General features: G+C 40.4%; 3 protein-coding genes across 6 annotated transcripts; 2 read left to right on the top strand and 1 right to left on the bottom strand.

Moving 5' to 3' along the window:
* Positions 1 to 2,178: 2,178 nt before the first annotated feature.
* Positions 2,179 to 6,416, bottom strand: LOC116207680 (protein DETOXIFICATION 42-like). 3 transcript variants are annotated; one of them, XM_031540741.1, is made up of 13 exons: positions 5,939 to 6,416; positions 5,221 to 5,342; positions 4,726 to 4,957; positions 4,391 to 4,541; positions 4,136 to 4,271; positions 3,908 to 4,004; positions 3,560 to 3,657; positions 3,278 to 3,467; positions 3,106 to 3,177; positions 2,904 to 3,020; positions 2,707 to 2,802; positions 2,485 to 2,606; positions 2,179 to 2,391 (listed from the first exon to the last, which is right to left on the bottom strand). In XM_031540741.1, the coding sequence occupies exons 1-11, from the start codon at positions 6,007 to 6,009 to the stop codon at positions 2,790 to 2,792; spliced, it is 1,299 nt and encodes a 432-aa protein (XP_031396601.1). In that variant the 5' UTR covers positions 6,010 to 6,416; the 3' UTR covers positions 2,179 to 2,391; positions 2,485 to 2,606; positions 2,707 to 2,789. The 3 variants fall into 3 exon arrangements, with proteins under 3 accessions (XP_031396601.1, XP_031396602.1, XP_031396600.1); XM_031540742.1 differs by lacking the exon at positions 3,560 to 3,657 and adding an exon at positions 3,700 to 3,800 and having other exon boundaries at positions 3,304 to 3,467; positions 5,939 to 6,407; XM_031540740.1 differs by lacking the exon at positions 3,560 to 3,657 and adding an exon at positions 3,700 to 3,800 and having other exon boundaries at positions 5,939 to 6,404.
* Positions 6,417 to 7,682: 1,266 nt separating this feature from the next.
* LOC116207678 lies at positions 7,683 to 18,103 on the top strand. 2 transcript variants are annotated; one of them, XM_031540736.1, is made up of 24 exons: positions 7,683 to 7,708; positions 7,816 to 8,026; positions 8,274 to 8,355; positions 8,782 to 9,058; positions 9,778 to 9,880; positions 9,965 to 10,101; positions 11,052 to 11,225; positions 11,644 to 11,846; positions 11,943 to 12,086; positions 12,245 to 12,333; positions 12,565 to 12,712; positions 12,824 to 12,876; positions 13,267 to 13,322; positions 14,081 to 14,244; positions 14,451 to 14,614; positions 14,734 to 14,785; positions 14,892 to 14,964; positions 15,227 to 15,328; positions 15,459 to 15,555; positions 15,802 to 15,930; positions 16,007 to 16,215; positions 16,344 to 16,484; positions 16,907 to 17,127; positions 17,968 to 18,103. In XM_031540736.1, exons 1-23 carry the CDS (start codon positions 7,697 to 7,699, stop codon positions 17,087 to 17,089), a joined length of 3,003 nt encoding a protein of 1,000 aa, XP_031396596.1. In that variant the 5' UTR covers positions 7,683 to 7,696; the 3' UTR covers positions 17,090 to 17,127; positions 17,968 to 18,103. The 2 variants fall into 2 exon arrangements, with proteins under 2 accessions (XP_031396596.1, XP_031396595.1); XM_031540735.1 differs by having other exon boundaries at positions 17,965 to 18,102.
* On the top strand, positions 17,958 to 18,695 carry LOC116208936 (NDR1/HIN1-like protein 12). The gene has a single exon (XM_031542512.1). It carries the CDS (start codon positions 17,958 to 17,960, stop codon positions 18,693 to 18,695), a length of 738 nt encoding a protein of 245 aa, XP_031398372.1.
* Positions 18,696 to 20,389: the final 1,694 nt, after the last annotated feature.

The following is a 20,389-nucleotide window of genomic DNA, read 5'->3' as shown; positions in this document are numbered from 1 at the left end:
TGGCTTTCTTAATGCTGTTCTTGATTGCTGGTCCGGTTCTTTGGGATGTGGGAAGAAGAAAAGCCTCTTTCCCCAATGGAAGTATATGATATTATATCATATCAGTTATGGTGATGGGATGGCAATATTTAAAGCCAAAGGGTCTACGGATGATGGATCTTGCTTTGGGTTGATGATGGCATGACTCTGATAATGATGCCATGATTCTTGATTGGTGAGTACCCCCCAACCCCAGTTATTCTATTCTCACGAGGGTATCAATCCAAGAGAAAGTAAGAGGGGAGGTGGCCTGTTTTCTTGCTCCGAGGAATATATAAATCGACAGGAGCTCTCGCCCGGGACGCGTATCCATCCTCTGCATCGGGATAAAACCCGAGTTTACTTTCATCTGGTGGTTGTTTTACTCGCGGGAGAAAGAACCTGCGAAGATACGGGTAATCACGGGTTTTATTCCTTTTGCTTCTTTTAACTACATCTCTTTTGCAGAAGAAGAAAATGATAGCAAAAGTCGCATACTTTCGGTGCCTTTAGATCCTCTCTTTTGGCTGAGAAAATTCAGGGGGAAAAAAAATGATAATAATAATAATAATAATTTTTTTTTTCTAAAAGAAAGGATTTATTTTACCTAAACCCACCAGACGAGGATGGTTCTTGTCGTGTTGACAAGATCTTATGCATGTATGCATGCATGCTTCTTCTTGTTGCTTTGCTGAGGTGTTTGGTTCTTGAAATAATGCTATCTTTTTAATTATTTTCGAGATAAATAAATATAGTAAGGGAGATGTTGTCATCATTCCAATTGTTTGAGAGCTTAAAAGCATTGATTTGGACATTCAAGAGGACAAAAATCAATGGAAACAGAGTATAGTGGGTAACCCCCAAAAATATATATATATATTTTTTTTAAAAAAAAAAAAAGAAGCAGCAAATTCTCGTTTCTCATCTCCCTTCTTTTCATGATCAAGGAAAAGAGCTTGATCGCCCATGAAACATTTTTCCCTTTTTTCTTTTTCTTTTTTTTTAGAGCCAATTTACGAACGGTTCAGCGTGAGGACCATCCCGAAATGTTTGATATGACAATAGAAAGGGACACTTGAACTGTGTCCATAAACTGGATCGGGGAATTCTTCTCTCTACTCTCTTATTAAAAAAGAATGCATATCGTTTTGCCTTCAAATGAGAATGACATCTCTATTTTATTAGTTATTCTTCGGTATTTTCCTTTCTTTGCTGCGTTTTTTCCGGGAACCACCCTTGGAAATTAATAATAAGGGGAGGGGGGACCTCGACCATTATTGTTTGATTGAATGACTCTTTTCCATAAAGTTGTGGAGTTCCTTCAATGCCATGAGGTCACAAGGGGTCGAAAGTGGAAATTTTGGTCCTCGCAATTGATTACCATCGGCAATTATTTAATTAAGAATTTTGACGAAGCTGTGAAATTTAGTTGAATTCGGATTTGTAAGCAAAGATCATTGGATTGGAGGAAAGATGGATTCGTTGATCAAGGAAGAGAATTGCTTGTTTTAAACATGATATATATATATATATATATATATATATTATGTGCTATTCTAGAAGATTATGTCGAGACATTTATGGATTTAGTCTATTGGCATTGCCCGGTGGTCGTATTTTGAAATTAGGGGGTGTCATCAATAAATTGGTGGTCCAATCTTGACATTCATTAGTGAATTAATTTTAATAAAATTGTCCCACTAAGTCGAGATAATGCAATATCACTGATCACTAATTAGACTTATAGCTTGTGGCCTCTGGAAAGGCTGATATCCAACGTTCATTTATCAAAGAATTCCACAAATAGCCGGATTTATCACGGTATGGAACAGGTTCAAACCGGACATAAATTGTGCCTGAAATCCGAATCTGGGAGAGCTGTTTTTTTAGTTGCTGGAGTAGGGATTGTTTGGTTTCGTTTATCTGGGCTGGCCAGGTCGAAACCTGAGTCCTAATATTATTCCTGAAACACCATTCCTAGAAGAACTGGTTGGTTTGTTTTGCTGCGGTTCTTCCTGGCTCCATATGATGGGTTGCTTCTTCGTAAGAGTTCGGATAATTCACACGTCACCTTTAACGAGCTATGACTTGTAAAGGAAGCACGGAGATGCTCGATAGATAGCATGCTTTCATTACGTTTAAATAGTTACGAAGGCAGAGTCTCGGAAGTCGGATCGACAATTTTTTTTTAATGCATATAATGGGTGAAATAAAAGTATACTATCTCCGAAGTATAGAACATCATTGAAAGCAAAGTTACATGGAGTTGCTGGAGCAACTCTTCCGTCCTAGAATGAACATAAGTAGTCTTAATGATTGACACCTGACTGCTTGGCGCGAAGAAAGCTCCAAGGTCCCGTTCCAGTTCCAATCCTGCAGAAGTTAAATGTTACGAGTTAGAGCAGATCGATTAATTGAAGAGAGAATTTACAGTTTTAATTTTCCAGAAGAAAAGTCTGTTTGTACCTAAGAAACCCGGCAAATGCCCTTAAACTCATGTATACTGTCAGGGCAACCCAGATACCAATAAAACCGTGGCTTGAGGATAGTGAGAGCAAGCATATGATGCTCACGATCGCCACTGATACCTGCAGGTGATAGAGATAAGGAGAAGACTTCAGTTAAACTGTAATGAACCCAGAAAGGGAACAAATAGAAGGATGGATTACTAAATGACCGATTACTTACCATCGAATAGGAGGAGTACGCAAAATCAGATGCACCGTTGTTGATCCCATCAAACACAAATGCTCAAGCATTCAGGGGTTGAGTCAGCGCAATGAACTGATTGTAGAGGAAAATAGAAACTTCAGTCCCGAGAAAATCCAGCCCAAAGTGAACTAAGATTAGTACTCTCGTGCTTGATGTTAAGGTAAGAGGCCTACCGGGATTCCGACCCTGATAAGTCGTAGGACCTTGTCGTCATTTGTGAATAATCTGGATGTGAAAGGTAGCACCGTTTCGAGCACGGCCAAGAGTCCAAGCCCCAAAACCAAGCACAACTGCACGCTTGGATAAAAACAACTTTAGGATGCAGTGTAGGGGTTTAAAATGAGAGCTAGTCACAGTTGGAAAAACTTATTTTACCTGTAATACACGGGAAGCGGTAGCAGTGACCTTCCCGTAATCCTCCGCTGCAAAAGCACCAGCAAGGATAGCCTGAGAAATGTGAATACTCCTATCAGCAGGGCATGTGATTGGACTCATATGGATACCAAAAAAGGGAGCGTAGAGCTATTTCCTTATCTTATATTTTCACCTTTCATTATTGAGATAGTTTCTTACTTGCCCAGCAATAGCTAGTCCATCAGCGAGCAAAGAGCTTGCAAGCCAAATCTGCAAGCAGACTTGGAATGCCGCCATTGAAGTCATTCCATGCCTTGCAGCTAACGATGCTGCTAAGGTAACGCAGAATGTTACAGCTATTACTCTTACCAATAAGAGAAACCCTGACAAAAATGCGGATAGGCGATATCAATAAGGAGGCAGACAGAAACTGCAACGGCAAAAAGAAAAAGAAACTGGGAGTTGAAATTATCACAGTTTATGTCAATTCCATTTGTAGATGTCTTCGCTCCTTTTAAGGGAACGTGATGAGAGCACCGTTCTTTGGTTACTTTCAAGGTTCCAAGAAGTTCCCTGAAATGGCACAAGATTGAGGAAGATGAAAACGAGCCTTACCACTTTTAAAAAACCGCTTGAATTTTAGATCCTTTATGCTTGGAGGTACTAGGTTCACTTGTCTCGTTAGCTTCCACAAGAGTATGAATGAAATCAAATATCTGAAAAAACCGCATGGAGAGTCAGCGGTGCTGAAACTACTAAATGAAAATACAAAATGCAGGAGCAAATTATCTACAAACTAACAGCATCAGCAAAAGGAACATACTGCGAAATAACATGAGCTATGGCAGCCCCAGTAACACCCATTCGAAGAACGAATATGAATGCATAGTCTAATATGACATTCGCTGCATCACCCACGACTGCATTGAAACCGACAGAAAACGAAAATAAAATTTGATACAAATCACTCACGAGGTACAGTGAGGAGTAAGGGCAAGTACGTAAGGCACAAGCGGATAATAAATTTTATGGGGAGCGCTTGGTGACTCACCTGTAGCATATAGGGGAGTTTTTGTATCCTTAAATCCTCGGAATATTCCTTGCATAACAAGAGACAGAAGAACAGCCGGAGCACCGAGTGACCTCAGGGTTAAGTACTGTTTTGCTGGCTTTAGCATCGGTGAATCCTGAGTCCATGGAAAATGCATTCCAAATCTAGTCTAAGAGATAGTTTTCCCGGGTTTTCGTGGGATAGGCTGTACTGAGCTATGACTGCTGTCCATTTATAGTACAGATGAAAACTTACCGATATCACACCCATGTAACTTAACATCGGTCTGGCAGTAATGATAAGGGACAAAGTCTGTAGAAGCCCGAGAACACTCCCGATCACCATAGCTGATGAAGCGGACGGAATGTGTTTCCTCTTACTCTTTATTCGGGGCTCTTTCTCACAGCTGCTGGTGGTGGAAGATGATTAATTTGTTGAATCTGATTAAAAATATATTCACTATCGTAAGATTCGTTGTTATTGTATCGACTCAGGGAAATTTCCTGGCACTTCCAATGGTCTTGCTAGTACTCGCCTACTCTTTGGAAGTTAGGACAGAGGAAAGAGATACAACGAAGTAAAAAATGTACCTAGTTCCGTTAACAGATGTTCCATTTCCAGATCCATTCCGTTGTTGACTGCGCAACCCGTTCCAAATGCAAAAAATTGATGCGTACTTATGCCGGTCGATTCGAGTTGGTATCATCGAATCTTCTTCCGCAATAAATGAGGTAGTGATACTGACGAGCGGGAATATTGTAATCTTTGATACTTGATTGAAAACAGCGATAGAAACTCCTACAGCAGCAAGCTCAACAGGACCTGAATAACTCATTCACCGAGGATCTATTAAATCAAACTAACATAGACAGAACATGTACCATTTACAAGAGAATCACGCAAAAGTTTGTTAGAATTTTCTTCAATGCATGATATATATAATTTCACATTTTATTAATTAAGCATGAAAAGTCTGAAATCCGAGGAGGGCGGACAAGAGAATAGTTCAATTGCACGTCAAAGGGCGGATAAATGCTGTCTTCTGGAACAGAATTTCTAGGAAGTACACACAGGAGAACACGAACCTATATGACCAATAAATGCTGTATCGATTAGAGAAGCAATGGGATCTGCTGCTAAAGTCAATGTTGCCGGAATTGCGATCTGCATAATGTCCATCCCAAGTTCATCCTCCTTAAATACACTCCTAGCCATTCCATTGCAAAAACCAGAATTAGGAAAACAAAAGTGAAAAGCCAAAATGCCAACAGTCGGTATGACAGAACAGAACGTAGAAATGGGAGCCCAGGAAATGGTAACCTGTCTATGGTTATTTCACTACCAAATGGTTTCTCTCATTCATAACAGTTTTCCTTTCGGCATAATTCTATTATCCTAGCTCTGTGGATTTTCCTATCCTCATTCCAGTGAAAATGCAAAGTTATTTCGAGCAACAGGAAAAACGCAACTCCTGGAGATTGTTAACAAATGATCTGCAGTTTGCGATTCTGCAAATCATTTTTCTGAGATCACTTGCTGGATGGCCATCTAGTCTAATGGTTGGGCTGCCATCAGACAGAGGCAAGATAGTACAGCGACGAAACAAGCCACAGCCTGCAGGTGGCCATCAATATCTTACTACAAGACAATAACTTCACCAACACCAGGAAACACACGCGCGAGAAAATAAACTACATTCTGAGGATTAACTTTTCCGTTGAATATTTTTCCTTTTCTGGGTTCATCATTGTGTCATGGCACGAGGCAATCAGAACAAAACTTTACAGGTGAGTTTTACAGTACCTGGCGCCCCTGAAGAACACAGATATAGGCATCTCGCCTATGCTACTGAAGAGACCTCGAACAGCCTCCATAGCCAACGTCCAAAGGGAGGGGCTTGGGCTTCAAGAAAGTGATCAGAGGTGTTGAAATGGAGATGACAAGACCAGAGCTTTGAACCCCTTCCTGAGATGCCGAATAGAGCCTTCCCCATTGGATTGTGAGGATCCTTCTGAAAAGCAAGAAATTTTATTCTTTTATTGTTCAGATCAGATAGAAACAGAGCTTCCACCTTCCCCAGATAATGAATAGAGCCTTCCTCAGTGGAGGATTCTTCTGCCTGAGCAATTTTGATATCTTATTTTTCTTGTCTGTCATCCCAAACTCATCAGTTGAAATTGTGATAACTTAGCTATTAAGAGAGAAACTGTAATAACTTAGCTCAAGTAGTTGGGATTATCAAGAAATAGTTAAAAGCAGTTATCACATTTTGGCCCAAATACAAGATGTGACAACCTGGGAAGTTATCGAACGCCGACTAATGTTATTGAAAATTAAAATTTTTAAATAACTCTATTACAAAGATGTGACAACCTGGAAAGTTATCGAAAGCCGAACTAATGTTATCGAAAGTTCAAATTTTTAAATAACTCAATTACAAGATATGATAGTTTAGTTTAAATTAGAGGAAGTTATCGCATGTACAACTGAATTCATCGAAAATTGAAAGCTTTTCAATAATTTAAGCACAAGAAGTAATAATTTAGTCCAAACCGGAAAAATTTGAACCGATGCTATCGAACATTGAAAATTTGTCGATAAATCAATTACAAAATGTGATAACTTACTTCAGATTAATGGATACTAAAAGTTGAAAGTTTATTTTGATAATTCTAGCATAAGATGAGATCATAATTCAAATCCGGAGAATTATCATACATTGAACTGAGATTATCAAAAAAATCACAACTTTGAACCATCTGAATTATTTATTTATAAAACCTGTAGCCTCTTCAACCGGCAAGTGAACGGAGGGGCTCCCCAGAATCAAACGGTGGAGGGAGGGAGCGGTACCAAGCAGCCCACTGTTCCATAGAAACCTCCTCCCGACTACTCTTTTTCTTCTTCCCTCTTGGCTTGGAAACCTCGTACCCTGTCGGCTTGCAGAAGACTCTTCGGGCCCTTGAATGGAATAAGAACGGGCTTCGATTGAAGGGAATTCGGATCAAAGACCCAATATTTCTTGGGCTCAGGTTGCTTGGCCCATTATCCTCACCAATGGCGGTTGCTCTGTGTTCTTTCTTCCTCGTTGCCTTGGCAGTCTCCAGAAGGAGGAGGACCGAACGCATTCTGCCATAGCTGGAAGTTCTCGGAAGCTCCGGGAGTTTTCAGTTTTTGTTCCCATAGTTTGGCGCCAACGAGTTTCAGCTCTGATCGGCTGCCTGTCCAATGGAGGAAGGAGAGCAGCAGCTTGTGGTGCCGAGGTCAAACACGGACTCGATGGTGTCCGTGACCCTCGGGAGGGCGATGAGCGCTCTCCTCTCTGCTCGCCCCAAGAAGCTCCGCGACGCTGTTTGTCGGTTCTCTCCGAGCTCCAGAACTCATTCTCTCGGTAAGCCGCGGATAATCCGACGTACATTTGACTGCGTTAATTAACTGCTAGTTGGCTGAGTGTAAGCATCGAGATGAATTCATCCCAATGATTGAACTGCCTAGTGGGTTTTGCTCTTCCGAAGTTCATCCGTTAGCTAAAATGGACTATGGGATCAAATTATCATCCCGATGGTCGAGCATGTACGTAGTTAATCGCACATCCATGAATTAGATTATTGGTGTGAACTCTTCTGATGCAAATGTGTTCCCCTTGCGAATTGTCTGAATCATCTGCTTTTCTCGCACAGTCGCTTCGAAGTAAGGAGTCGAAGCATGGTGGCCAAGTTTTGATACTTCTTAGCTGGCTTTTTCAAGACGAGTTTATCTTTCAGTCTCTCATGCGGGACCTTGTGAACATCATCTCCAGAAAAGAAGATCGTTATATCGCGCTCGGTTGGTGTACTCTTGTGCGAGAGCTTGTGGAGTATGAAAGCACAATGACTCAGTATTCATTGAGTGGTAAAAACACTTCTCCTATTTATCTCATGTTGAGTTTGTCTTTGTTTTTTGTTGATTGATCTCCGTGCATCTTCTTTTGCCTCTGATCTTCTCGGACTTAAGGAGGGTGCCTTCGTTCGATAAGAGCTATTCAGTTTTTTGTCAGTTTAAAATTTCTGCTATACTGGAAAAGCTGAATTGCGGTTGAGATGCTTCACTATTTTGGAGATTGATGACGATGATTTTGTGTTATTTCTTCCTATTTCAGGGTTAAGGGAGAAGTACAGTGCCATGATTGAGATACTCTGTACATGTATTTCACATCTTTCTGCTATTGTATCCAGAGGAAGGTATGGGCTCCCTTGTGATTTGTTCATGCTGAGCATGTCATACTGACGAACTCAGTATGATACTGATGGACTAAGAAGTAAATGAAGAAAATGCTTGCAACTCTGAGCTTTCTCGCGTTTCTAGAAAATAAGAGAAAACTTTAAAATTTATTTATGAGCTTGAATAGATCATCTGTGATGTTGCAAAATTGATTTGATAACCCTCTAACAACACTTTCTGTAGGCTATTACTATTAGATCTTACACTCATCAATCATGTTGTAGGCTCTGCTATGCCTCACGATTTGTCTTCCTCTGTGAACTCTGCGATATCAATTGGATGTGATATATGACCTTCTGACTCTGCAAAAATTTTCAATCCAATTTTCCATCTGTGATAAAAGAATTGTAGGGCATACGTTACCTTTCTATTTTTCTTATATGCAGCACTGTGAGTGATGGTTATGAACTGCCTTCTCGACTGTCAATATCTGCTGCTGATTGTTGTTTGGCGATTACCGAAGCATTAACAAGAAAGGATGATAGCCTAAAAAACAAGATAAGAATATCTGATTTTAATACATCTAAGGAAGCAGTCCCTTCATTGCCTGGTATTGGTGAGAAGAAAGCAAAAGAGACTCAGACGATCTCAAACAGAGGGAGGGAGACTTTGCTGTGGGATCAGTTGCCAGAACTCATCAATCTAGTTCAAAGACTCCTTGCTGTATGGTCACTTCAGCCACTGTCTCTCTTAAGTTTCTTTTTGTATTTTGTTGATGATGATAATTGAATTGGAAAAGATGTTTGATCCAATATCTGTATGAACAAATATGTTGCTAATTACATGGGTTGATCGAGTCCCGTGGATTCAAGGATTGTTGTTCAGCCTAGTATGCTCCTGATACCAAATAGGAGGTCCGTTTACCAACTTTATGAAATTTATTTCATGGCAGATTAAAAGAAGAAAACTAATTAGAATAAATCCACTAGGCTTCCAAATGACTGGCGGACAAAAGCATGATATGTAGATCTCCTGGATTGCATTATCTGGAAAAACCTTTTGGACTTGGGGAGAGTTAAAGAGAATCTGATTTGTCTTAAAATAATAATTCTGTCATAGCTCTTCATATTCTCAGGAGCTGAAAGCTCATAATTCAGTAGGACACATATAACAGTCATAAGCTGGAAATGGGGTTGTTTGATTATTAGATGGGCAGTGAATGTGTGCTAGAAAGTAGAAACTACGAACCCCTGAGTTATCTTCCATAGCATTGGTTAAAAAACCACAATATTACTTTTAGTGCTTCTTAATTTTTCTCTGCAAGAATATATTGTCAGGTAGTCAATGGTCAATAACTTACCCTGAATTTCAAGCTATCTTGGAGTTAATATATGTGGATTACCTATCCTTATAGAGTAACCTTCTTTTGCAATCCAATTTAGTGGAGCAGAAAGAGTCGGCCTTTACATGCTAGAGGATTGGAAAGAGTCCTTAAGTGGTTGCAAGATCTAAACGAACATAATGGCCGTTTGCGAGAAGAGGCAGGTCTTATATGCTTCTTATCTATTTATTATCTCATTAGCACTTTTCATTGTGTGCTAACTCTTCATCATAACATCTGAACAACAGACATGGAAATTCTCAAAGCTCGGGAACTTCTACTCTCATCATGTTGGAAGCATTACAGTGTGCTCTTGCACCTAGAGGAACTCAACTTTTCACAGAATTGTAGAGAACGGCTGGAGCAGTACTTGTCTGGTATCCAGGTTAATGAAATCTCTAATTTGATTCTATTTTAACATCCCTAAGGTTTTTTTTTGAATGATACTTCTCCATCCGAAAGACGTAGGGTGTGTTTGATAACATAATTAAGTGTTGAAATTAAATTTTCAACACTTAATTGGGTTCAGCTTGTTTGTTAAATGCAAATCAAATTGACTTAATTGATTAAGTTAAGTAAAAAATACTGTGGAAGATGACTGAATCAATGTGAAGGAATCGGGGCATTGGTGCCCGATTCCAGCCACCACTGGACGTTGGCGATCTCCTCTATGGAGGTGGTGGCGGGGATTGGGGCCACTACCGCCATAGAGGAGGTTGGTGGCGTCCTCTATGCTCGCCGGAAACCTCCACTGTGGAGGTGGTACCTGGCGACAGCGTCGCCAGTGCCCGCTTCCCGTCCGATTTGAAACCGCGACCCTTTTTTTTTTCAATTTCATTTTTTTTAATTTTCAGAAATAACGAAAAGATAATCAAAGAATTGGGTCAAAATTGAAAAAAGAAAAAATACTGTGTGATCAAAGTGAAATAACATTTCAAATAACTTCGACAGTTTAGCACTTGACCCACCAAACAAAATTGGCTTAATTAAATAAGCACTTATTTTGTTCATCACTTAAAAATTTAGCACTTAATTTTCAGCACTCAAAATTATGTTGAAACAAACACATTTACTGCGTAAGACGGATTAGTAGATGGAATGCCCATAGGTAAGGCCTATTTGAGGGACATCAGTGCCATGAAATGTTCAAATTGATTTGGTTCATCGTGTCTATTGGATAGATAAATGATCTAACAAATTGGGGCTTAGTAATTTCCGATGCATGACACAAATAGAGTATAATGTGGATTTAAGCAGTAAAGTTTTATACCTATTGAGAAACGTGCATGCATTTTGCACTTTTTCCTGTTCTGTCTCTGATGGGAAAAATTGCAGCTTTATGCAGAGCGAAGCTCTTACAACCCTAGCAAACACAAGGATGGGGCTGCAGAGACCAGAAACTTTTTCCTGAATTGCCTATGTCTTTTGTTGGGTCGTCTTGTTGGCAGGAGATTTGAAAGCGTAATGTCAGAATATGGCCTGCAAATATCGGAGGTTCTTATATCTCAGGTAATTCCTGCCTCCTGTATTAGAGAAATTATAATGTCATCAAGTTTCTGTTTGACCAACACTAAAAAATGATCAATACTTGCCTTACTGCTGTATTATCATATCTTGCCGTAAACTGCCTCAATCATATGAGCTGTTTTACTTTTATTGGTCTGGTTATGTAGATATCCTGATTAACTGGCTTTGATGTTCCAGCACATTCATATATTATCTTTGAAAAAATTGAAAAAAGACCAGTTAAAATTGAATAGGTAACGCGGTATCCAGATGTTTAGTCTGGAAATTAACAGAACCTTAGTGTTAAAGTAAATCGGTTCATATGAGCCTGGCAGTACCTGCAATGTTTCTGTTACCATTCTGTAATACAGACATTGAAGTGGTCATTGAGCTGAACTCATATTCTTTCTACATCTTGAAGCTGAACTCCGGAGATGAAGATGTGATAGATCTGGTCGTTGGTATATTTAAGGGGACCATATTTAAGCTGAACTACTCTTCTGAAGGCATTCTTATTGACACAAGGCAGATGGATGCGGTGCTTCCATTATTGCTGCAGCTCCTTGACAAGAGGGATGGAACAGCTCGAGCTGTTGTCATACTTGTCGCAGAATATTGCTCTATGTATGAAATTTGTTCTTCTATGATCAGTTTGTGACGGTACTGATATCTTCTATTGTTTAGGATACTCATGTATGACTTATATAATTTTTTTTTCAGGAGTATTGATGGTGAGTGCCTTAAAGAGGTTCTGGAACGTCTCGCTTGTGGGAATAATCTCCAGCAGAGGAATGCCCTTGATGTTATATCAGAAATTATCCAAATTTCACTGACGTCAGCTGATGGATTACCTCATTTGGCATGGTGAGAGGATGCTTTTGAGTTTCTTTGGCCTTTTAAGTTTTCCTTTTTCAAACCTTTCCAAAAAATGGGGGGAGGAAAAGTCTTCCATTTTCTTATGTAATTAATAAATATCTATCACCCTGGCCTATTTCTCATTTGGTCAAAACTATGTATCACAGGCGAGATATCTCAAACTATTTGCTAGGATGTCTTGAGAGTGGAGAACCTGCAATCTGCAGAGCAGCGACAAATTTGCTCCCTATGATTGGTATATCCTTAGTCAAAGAAAGTTCATTTCTTTAGAGAGAGCTGAGCCTGTTCCATTATAGTTCCCTTATGAGTTTCATGTTATTGCTGTTTTTGTTCCTTTGACCCCAAAGAATTCTGGAATCCTTTATGCGATGATTGTGTAGACTTTCCTTTAGCCTTTAATTTTGATGGGGAAAATTTGCATCTAGATTACCATAATTTGGTTGACTAATTACTTTTTGTCCTGCAGAGCCTTCATATGTGTTGCCTGCTCTAGTTCGTCTTCTCTATTCTTCAGATATTGAATTGCAATTATCTGTTAAAGATGCATTCATTGGGGTCCTTAAATATCACAATCAGGAACCTGAAGTAATTAGTATGCTGCTCGACTCTCTAAGGTCCCTTTATCCCTCTCTCTGCATCTGATGTTTATAGTTTACCTAACTATGAATTTAAATTTTTTAGATTTTATCCATCAAACTTTCATCATACTTATTTCTTTGTCACAGCAACCTTAGCAATAGCTTGGACTTTCCAAAAACCTCTGGAATCACGGTTGAAGGTATAGGGTCTTTCAGAAAATTGGATTACTAACAGAACTTTCTGTATGCGAAAATTGGATTTTATCTCGAATATTCACATTGCTCCTGCTTCATAAATAAGAAAACATTATGTAGTTTTTGTGGTCCTCTTAAGCTTACAATTAATCACACTTCTAGCATTTAGTTCCATTTCTGTATCAAAAGTATAATGCGTCTAATACAGGTTCCCTATGGGGATAGGTTCCCAACTTATGTTTTCCAGTCAATTTATTTCCAGTTAAATCATACTAGTGTAGCACAAAGAAAGAAGCACAGTGGCAGTTTGACTCTCGTAGATTCAGATTATTCTAATGTCTTAAACTTAGGGAGCTCCAGTTTTTACTCACAAACATCCTTTTGGACACTGGCAGGCTCAAAGTTTGATGCTGACAAAGTTCTCAAGCTGATGACAGAGTGGTCTGAAAATGTAAGAGATATACTATTCTCGATGTATTTGATTCAGGTCATTGTCCAGGAAACTATAATGCACGGCCCATTGCTTGTATTTATTAAAGGAATGTGCACAAACTGTCCTATCTTGGCATATATTTTCATCCTTGGTCAAATATATTTACCAGGCCTTGACATTTGCATTGTTGTGTGATGACTGCACTTTATAACTTCTCTGTTTCATGGAAACTCTTGTCTATATTGCTAGATTTTGTTTCTACTACCATAGACTGTATAACATCCTATCCAATGTTCTACTCTCTGCTATGTTGACATTTTGAAAGCCTTTCCCAAAATGCAAAATGTGGGACTTTCAGACATTTGTAATGTTGATGCTTTAGCTGGCCCAGGGGTAACTTAATGCTGCTCAGTCATTTCATATGTGTAATGGGAAGGCAATTTAGTTGATTTAGTATTTGAACCAGGTGGAAATGGAGTTTCCAAGTTAAATCCTATTGTTCACAAATCTTAGCTACCAATTTGCTGTGCTTGGTATGAGCTAGCATATTTTCCAAATTAGAAAGAAAAACTGAAAGCGGTGAAGCACTCCTAGCTAAACTCTTATTCAATTGGTGCTTACTCATGCTTCTTTGATATTTATATGAATTATCACCTTCTTGATGCTACAAAAATTATATTTATACTCCCACTCATGAATAAGAGATATCATTGTACCGATGGTTATTTTATCTGAAGTTCCACTGTTCTTAATGGTCAATTTTTGTGGTAATGTAGGTTCAGGACTGGAAAATAATGGCAGGGCCACTGATTGACAAGCTTTTTACCGAGCCATCAAATGCCATTGTTGTCAAGTTTTTGAGTTATATAAGCGAACACTTAGCAGATGCTGCTGATATCATTCTCAATCGTGTCCTAAAATGCATGCAGGAACAGGAAGAGTATGTCTCAGTATTCTTCGCTGCTGCAATATCTAGTTTTAGGTGGTGGTATTTATAATGATCGCAATTTTATGAAAACAAATCGTGTCCTAAAATGCATGCAGGAACAGGAAGAGTATGTCTCAGTATTCTTCGCTGCTGCAATATCTAGTTTTAGGTGGTGGTATTTATAATGATCGCAATTTTATGAAAACCTACTTGCTTAGGTTGGTGAGTGAAACCTCTCCGCATGAGGACTCTGAGATGCAAAAGTGTTTGTTTGAGCGCCTTTGCCCATTGCTCATAATTAGGCTGCTTCCACTACGAGTTTTCAACAGTCTTAACTCATCTATCGTGTATGGTCAACTTCACAACAAAGACATTAATCATGGTATGCTACTTTGTCTCCTTTGATAGCTACTTTGCATCATGGCATGTTACTTGATTTATGGTTATGTGATTTATCAAGCTTCACATCTCTTTCATCCTTTTGGCTTGGTGTAATTTCAGATGGCACAAGCACCATCCATGACAACTGTGTCACTGCTCTTCTCCTGAAGAGGTTGATTTTTTACCGCAGACATTGTTAGGCTCCTAGGACTTAAAAAGTAAAAATCTCAACTCTGTCCTGATTTAGTCTCTTCTAATTTTATTGATGGATATTTCAGGGCATTTTCCAAATTTGAGTTTGAAGATGTTCGGAAACTTGCAGCAGAGCTCTCTGGTCGTATTCTTCCCACGGTAAATGACCTGTCCTTGTTTTCCATCTTATTAATTTTATTACCTTCCTTTTCCCACATGCGCTGCTCTCCGTCTGTCCTTTCCCTGGTGTCAGCTTTTTCTCTTTTGCTCGGTCTCTGCATGTCTCCAAATGACTTACTACTGCAGTGTTATGCATGGGACTCACCTCTCATGTGCATGGCGGAAAAGAGCTCAGATTTCAGTTAGTAGACGTCTTGTGGTGTTCAACATTGTCTAAATTGACTTTATTTTGGTTCTGTAGGTGCTTTTTCCATTAGTTTGCTTCCAATTAGAAGATTCTGCAGGCATTCGGGATGTGTCAAGGATAAAGGCTGGTTTGTTTTCACTTTGTACATCCCTCGTGGTAATTTCCGTGTACATCAGCATTGAAAGTCATTGTATGGCGATGAAGTCTTTTTTGTTACACTTGTACAGAAGAGTCATGGCGATGCTTACATCTTTGAGCCTCACTTGCTGCATTTTTCGATTTTTAGGTACGAGGGAGGAATATAACAGTTACCTCCACGATGATCAGAATTCGGAAATTGTTGGAAGAAATTCTGTCATGGCCTTCTCTTGATGGGGATGAAGGTATAATGTGAGGGGAAATTGCTTGGTACTTTTATTACATAGGTGATTTGGTGCTCTGAGCCAGTCGCATGGGAGGATGCAGGGGGAACCCTGTGGACCCAGCACAGTATATGTGAAGTGAAGGGCTTGTAATAGTGCTCTAAGAGCTCCCAGTGGTCTCTTTTTGCCTGAGTTTTCATTCATGCATTTTCATCACCTCTGCTGCTTTTCAAGCAAGGCTAAGATGCTGTGTTTCTTTCATCGCAGTTTCAAGAGCACAACATGGGTGCATCGACTGTCTAGCGCTTATGATCTGCACTGAAGTACAATCATCTTCTGGCTCATTTGGTGACTCCAACACCTTGAAGAAGAAAATCACGCTTGCTGCAGCTGAAGGTGATTTAATTTTGTCTTGGATGGCATGAGTTTTCTATCTTATATTGTATATTTAACGTAATGGTTCAAAATGCAGGCATGACTGATTTAGAGTCCACTCTCAGTTATGTGATCAGTCAATTAGACAATGATGATTCTTCATCGACCTCTTTTGAAGCCCCACTCTCTCTGTCGTTTCGCTTGTGCATGGCTAATGTCCTCATCAGTGCTTGTCAGAAGATTGCTGATTCAGGGAAGACGCATTTGGCTCGAAAAACTATTCCAGCTCTCATCAGGTCTAGTGAGGTATCCTCCTCAAATGTCCAGCAAGAAAACTTATAATAGGCTCCATCTCGTAAATAATCAAGCTTTTTCTTGTTTTAAACATTCCGATCTGTCTCACAAGATGTTCTTGTGGATGATATATAATACAGGTCATAAAGGATCGCGAGATCAGGGCTGCATGTCTTCAGGTTCTTTTCTCGGCAGTCTACCATTTGAAATCTGCGGTGATTCCTTATTCATCAGATCTTATCAAGCTCTCCTTGAAGTTTCTCAGAGAAGGGTCAGAGAAGGTATTAAAGTAAAATTCCTTTAAATTTGTGAATGCCCTCATTTTCAAAATCTGCAACATGCCATCACTTGCGGAGGTGGGAACTAAACCAAATAATGCCTGAAAAACTTAATGTTGAAGAGCCGGATTTTCCTAAATTATAACTTCATGAACTCTTGAATAATTAGCAATTGGTTTTCCGATTCGCTCGGTTTCTGTTTGTAAACTGAGTGCATTGGGAGGGAACCATTGCAACCTCCTTTTCAAAGAGAAGCGTGGTGCTTTTTGGCCTTTTCATTTATTTCATAAAAATATTTGGAATTTATTAAAGCCAATTTGGTTCAATTCTTCTGACCTTGGTTAGGCGGCCCTGCTTAATATTCATGACCAAATCTTTTGAGTATGTAATCCTCGTACTAAATGAAATTTTTGTGGGTCCATCAGGAAAGAATGGCTGGTGCAAAGCTACTGGCAGCACTCATGGCCAGTGAAGACCCGATTCTGGAGAGCATATCAGCCGGACTGCTTGATGCAAGATCCATTCTTTCTACTCTGTCGAGGACAGATCCCTTGCCCGAACTACGACAAGCTTGCCAAAAGCTTCTACTCTGCCTAACATCTTCCTAACTAGCCGTCCCAGCTCTTCTTCCCAGTCAAACATACAGGTACCACCAGTTCACTTCCACCATATGATCGACTTACCGTCTTCCCGAATCCGAGGTTTCATTGTCGAGCCAAGAATGTTTCAGTATCGTGTAAAGTGGGATAATACGTTTGTGATTGACCATGTATAGGTACAGAAACAGCGGAAGTATATATGCTAATTTTAGGAATTTAAAGGGAAATGACATAGTATTGTCAAGTTTTTGATTGATGCTCAGTATCTTTGAAAGTTTTAAGAAATACAAAAGTTGGTTGAAGCATTTATACCTTCCCGCTTTATTCTCTCCCTTTTGCAAAAATATTGGCTAATACGTCTCTTCCTTTTCTTTTACTCTCTTCTATATGGAAAAAAAAAAATTATCCAAAATAAAACAGCCCACTTTGTTTGAGATGAGATGCCTAATGTTGTCTGTTGATGAGATACTTTCAATGAGTTTTCGAACTTCTAGAGAGCAAGAACTTCTATAGTGCAAGTAAACCGTTCTCATGCAACGCAGTTTGCCAAATAAAACAGCCTCCTTTGTTTTGAATGAGATGCTTATTGGGTGTTTTTCTATTCATTCCATAAGGTGCTTTTAATGAGTTTTCGAACTTCTACGGTACAAGTTGTTCTTATGAAGCACAGTTCGCCTAACTATATCTACCTCTGGTTAAAAGCAGCACAGCCCTCTATCCCTCTGTTTTATTATTCCTTTTCTGTTCCATATGCCATTCATATTCTCTTGCCACGAAAACAAATCTCTCTCTCTCTCTCTCTCTCTCTCTCTCTCTCTCTCTCTCTCTCTCTCTCTAGAGGTTTCAGTCCCATCTATCGGTGGCCTTATCTCTTTCCATGGCAGAAGGGCATAAAAACCCACCACCACCATCGCCAGGAGCAGCAGAAGTAGAAGAAGGTGGTTGCAACCCCATAGACTTCAACCACGAGCCCGCTAAATGCCAACACCGCGGGTCACTGAGAATGGCTAATGAGAAGCAATTTGGCAGAGCTTACGAGCCCTCGAACACCCGCCGCGCTATCTGTACGGCCATATTCGTCTTCCTCCTCTTGGCTGGAGTCACTGCCCTGATCGTCTACTTGGTCTACCGCCCGGAGAAGCCACGGTTCTCGGTGGTCGGTGCAGCCATCTACAACCTCAACACCAGCACCCCTCCGCTCATCTCCTCCACCATGCAGTTCACGATCATGACTCGGAACCCAAACCGCAGGGTCTCCATATACTATGACCACCTGACTGCATACGTCTCGTACCGGAACCAGGCCATCTCGCCACTGTTGGCCCTGCCACCGCTCTACCACGAGAGGCGGAAAACTGTGGCTCTGTCCCCAGTGCTTGGAGGGACGGCGGTGCCATTGCAGGTGGAGGTGGCAAACGCTCTGGCGGTGGACGAGGCATACGGGGTGGTGGCGCTGAGGGTGGTGGTGATGGGGAGGCTAAGGTATAAGGCCGGGGTGATCAGGACGGGGCACTACGGCATGTTAGTGAGGTGCGACGTGTTGGTGGGGCTGAGGCGGGGCTCAGTGGACCAGCTTCCCTTGATTGATTCCCGCGGCTGCAAAGTAGACATATGATCTCCAGCATCTAAGGAGCCTTCTTTAGCGCAGTTCTCTTTCTTTTTCGAACTATTTTCCGGTTTTCTCGATGAGAAGTATAAATAAGCTTCTTCCTCCTCTCCTCTCTTCTCGTCGTCCTCCAGCACTTTCATCATCAATCAATCTTCATCAGATACAAATGTATAATGTTTTCCTGTCTTTACTCATATGTTGTTTCGTCTTCGTCCCGATTTGATCTTCCCTAAGCTTAGGAAAATCAGTTCTACTTGTAGTTAATTATATGCTTTAAGATTTCGTGGAAATGAGAAGATGATTTTGGCAAAAGCTCATATTGCCAGCAGCTGCTGCTGCTGCTGCTGCGTTCTTGCTGCTGTATATGTTTCTGCTTAGTTTCCAGACACCAACACATGATGATGTCCGTATTTGTCATGCAAAGCTGCACGAAACAGAAGACAACTCCCAATTATCAGACACGTGTGCTCGTGACATGGAGGTGAAGTGTTCATTTTGTTTTGTCCGCTGGGGTCGGGCTCGAGCCGTCTGCCTGCTCATGGGTGGCACGCCTCGAAAATCGGGCTCGAGCAACTGGATGCGCTCGAGCTTCTCTACTGTATTGCAATCCAGCCGTACATGGACTCAAGGTCGGGTGGCTCGACCTCCGTCTCGACCTGTATTATTTTCTATGCAACGAATATTTGATTCAGGACAGGTGATCTGCATTGAGCGGTACGTGTTGAGATATGTTGTCCCACATCGAAAAATTGAGAAAGAAACCACAAGCTTATATGAGACTTGGGTCCAGGAACCTATCAGCTTAAACTTTTGGGTTGCAGATGGGCTCAAGTTCGTGTAGGCTCAAGTGAGTATTTTACAGTACGTAGCTTTACTGTCCACGCGTGTTGGGCATTCTTAATTGTTCGAGCCAACGCACGTCCAGATTTATTAATCTGGGCTAGACTCAATTGTCCATGTTATATTAGCCAACCCTGGCTGTCCAAATAAAAGTAGCAGGCACCGGGCTGGCTCGGGTTAGATCTCGATAGTTAGCAGGTTCTGCACGAACCACATAAGAATCGGACCCGAAAGGCCGCCCCATGGGCTGGGTAGGGTTTCTCTTTGTCCTTGAGTCCAAGTCCATGTAATGACACATGCCTCTAAATCTTCGTCCCCATTGCATCTATTGCATAGACAATAAAGAGCTCCCTTCGATTTAGCTAAAGCACATTTTGGGCGGAAAAAAAGCTTGTTTAGTCCGGGTCCGAGGATGAGCAGCTGCTCGCCTGCTCGGATTCCTCGGGCTTGGTTCGAGAGAGCCATTTAGATATGATAAATAGCTCGTAAAAGTTATCGCATAGATTCCAAGTTGAGACAGCATAATATGGACAATCGAATAGTCAGTCTTATCAATCGAATCGAGCCTAACTTTCAGATAGGTAAAAGCGTCTGCTTTTTGCCATTGCTAATGGAAGGCTATAAATCTAGCATTTTAGGTTGCTTTTACTTTTTGTAATTTTTTTTTAAATTGATATGAGGCAAATATTATCCTAAATGTGAATTTAGGCATAGGATGTCCTATTGGCTTGGGAATAATTCTTTGAACTTTGTATGCAATCTTAATTAATGTCCTTTCATTTTTCATCTCATTCTCGACAAACTAATAATGGGCAAGCATATCGTTTAAAGATCGCCTCTAATGGTTTGTGTGGATGATT

Source organism: Punica granatum, chromosome 5 (genome assembly GCF_007655135.1).
Source record: "Punica granatum isolate Tunisia-2019 chromosome 5, ASM765513v2, whole genome shotgun sequence".
In the NCBI taxonomy this organism is placed as follows: Eukaryota; Viridiplantae; Streptophyta; class Magnoliopsida; order Myrtales; family Lythraceae; genus Punica; species Punica granatum.
Note: the sequence above shows the minus strand (reverse complement) of the source record. Positions and strands in the feature narration are given on the sequence as shown.